The 2,503-nt window shown below is 47.4% G+C and overlaps 1 protein-coding gene across 1 annotated transcript in view; it reads left to right on the plus strand.

Moving 5' to 3' along the window:
• Positions 1-2,503, plus strand: part of LOC117940539 (E3 ubiquitin-protein ligase UBR2-like) — a 3,614-nt gene that overhangs the window by 256 nt on the left and 855 nt on the right. The window contains exons 2-9 of the mRNA XM_034865786.1: positions 35-39; positions 248-303; positions 400-496; positions 643-710; positions 975-1,113; positions 1,286-1,376; positions 1,487-1,617; positions 2,303-2,411. Coding sequence (XP_034721677.1) covers positions 35-39; positions 248-303; positions 400-496; positions 643-710; positions 975-1,113; positions 1,286-1,376; positions 1,487-1,617; positions 2,303-2,411 — 696 coding nt within the window. The remainder of the gene's footprint in view (positions 1-34; positions 40-247; positions 304-399; positions 497-642; positions 711-974; positions 1,114-1,285; positions 1,377-1,486; positions 1,618-2,302; positions 2,412-2,503) is intronic.

A 2,503-nucleotide genomic window follows, 5' to 3' on the forward strand; every position in this document is an offset into this window, starting at 1 on the left:
TACAGGTGTTCACACACTCACACACCCTCCTCAGTACAGGTGTTCACACACTCAAACACACACACTCACACACCCTCCTCAGTACAGGTGTTCACACACTCACACACCCTCCTCAGTACAGGTGTACACACACACACACACACACCCTCCTCAGTACAGGGATTACACACACACACACACACACACACCCCTCCTCAGTATAGCTGTAACCTGAGAGGTCAGAGGTCATGTGTGTGTGTCTCTGCAGAGCGTCTTCTGATGGACGAGGACAAGCCGTTGTTTGGGAGTCTCCCGTGTCGACAGGTGAGCCAATCAACACGCAGAGAGTGACATCACTAAATCACACTGCTGGATGTGTTCAGTTACAGATCAACGTGTGCGCGTGTGTGTGTGTTACAGGACGACTGTCTTAGCTCCCTCGCCAGATTCAGTTCAGCGTGTTGGATTGCAGCTCCACCAACAACAACACACACACACTTCACCAGGCTGCTCGCAGGTAACACAGACACACACACACACACACACACAATCTTTACTTATAAAAACATTATTATATAAAGTTCAGGCTGCATTGTGTGATGCTTCTATAACTTAACTGTGTGTGTGTGTGTGTGTGTGTGTGTGTGTGTGTTTCTGTTGTAGCCCTGGTTCCAGACTTTCAGGTAGAAAACTCTCCCTGTATCCTCGACATCGACATGTTTCACCTACTGGTGAGTTCATCTATGGAAGGAAGGAAGGATGGATGGATGATATATGTGTGTGTGTTTCTGCATATTCTGTGTGTTTCCTGTGTGTTTCTCTAAATTTCCTGTGTGTTTCTGTATATATCCTGTGTTTCTGTATATTTCTGTATGTTTCTGTGTATATTTCCTGGGTATTTCTGTGTATTCTGTCATGTCTATAGTGTTACATACATTCGGAACGTTCCATTCTCCGAGGAGTCTCTGTTCAGATGTCGGCGTGTTTCTCTGCAGGTTTACAGCGTGATGTCATACGGCTCGGTCCACAGTCTGGACCAATCAGGACGCAGAGCTGTAGACTCTGCCCATCTCCACCTGCTTCACCTGGTCACTGTGGCTCACCTGGTTCAGATCCTGCTCACCTCCACCACAGGTAACACTGACACACACAGACACACACTTTTGTAATTTTCATTTTTTATATTCTTACTATATACAAATACGTGTGTGTGTGTGTGTGTGTGTGTGTGTGTGTGTGTGTGTGTGTGTGTGTGTGTGTGTATGTGTGTCTGTCTCTGTGTGTGTGTGTGTCTCTCTGTGTGTAGAGGAGGTGTGTATGGATCATGACGGAGGGGAATCAGAGGAGGAGGAACTAACCTGTCAGCTCTACAACACGCTGAGGAAACACCTGGGCAGGTAACACACACACTCACACACCCTTGTTTTTAACATCTGCAGCATTGTTTATTTATGTCTTTTTCAATGTGTTACGTGTGTGTGTGTGTGTGTGTGTGTGTGTTTCTCAGTGTGTTAACTGAGGTGTTGTCCGGCTGGCAGCTCGTCCGTTGTGTTAGAGCCGGCGTCCTGCCGTTCCTCCGATCCGCCGCTCTCTTCTTCTACTACCTGAACTCTGCAACGCCACCTGCTGACCTGCTGGGTAACACACACACACATACACACAGATACATACATTGTTGCCGCCTGGCTCACATAGATGAAGTAACCAAAAAATGGTTTATTCAGTAAAAACCCTAATAACATAAGAGCCAGCATACCTGTAACAGTGGGGGTGTAAGTATAGAGTAGAGTAGAGTAGAGTAGAGTAGAGTAGAGTAGAGTAGAGTAGAGTAGAGTAGAGTAAGCATAAAGACATCAGGTGTTGTCCATGAGTGATGAATGGAGTCCAAACTAAACTAAGAACAAAATGGTGGCTTCTCCAGCTGGACCAGCTGAGAGAGAGAGGGAAGGGCCTTTATCCTTCTGTAGGCCACGCCCAGTCGGCCAGGTACTGATAATGTGATGTTGTCCCATAGTGATCATGTGATGGTAGATGTCTGTTATGTGATTTAGTGTAAATGAATGGAAACACTTAAAATGTCTCCAACCAATCAGGTGTCCCCGTCAGACCCTAAAACAGCGTGTGATGTCATCACCACAGGTTCTTATTGGCTGTAAACACACTTTCATCAGATTTATTCTCAGGAGGTTTTACAAACTCCAGATCATTAGAGGGACATGTGGACGGAGACGGAGCTCCTGACTCACTCTGTGTCTCTCTCTCTCTCCCTCTGTCTATGTCTCTGTGTCTCCGTCTGTCTCTGTCTGTCTCTGTTGTGTTGCAGTGTCTGGTCCCGGCCAATGGGAGGCGCTGCTCAGCTTCCTCAGTCTTCCCTCCAACCTGCTGCAGCTGCACCACAGTCAACACACACTGCTGGAGCCGCTCATACGCAGGTACCACACACACACACACACACACGCACACGCACACGGACACACTCACACACACACACACTCACACACACTCACTCAGTGGTCCTGACTGG

Source organism: Etheostoma cragini, unplaced genomic scaffold (genome assembly GCF_013103735.1).
Source record: "Etheostoma cragini isolate CJK2018 unplaced genomic scaffold, CSU_Ecrag_1.0 ScbMSFa_2725, whole genome shotgun sequence".
Lineage (NCBI taxonomy): Eukaryota > Metazoa > Chordata > Actinopteri > Perciformes > Percidae > Etheostoma > Etheostoma cragini.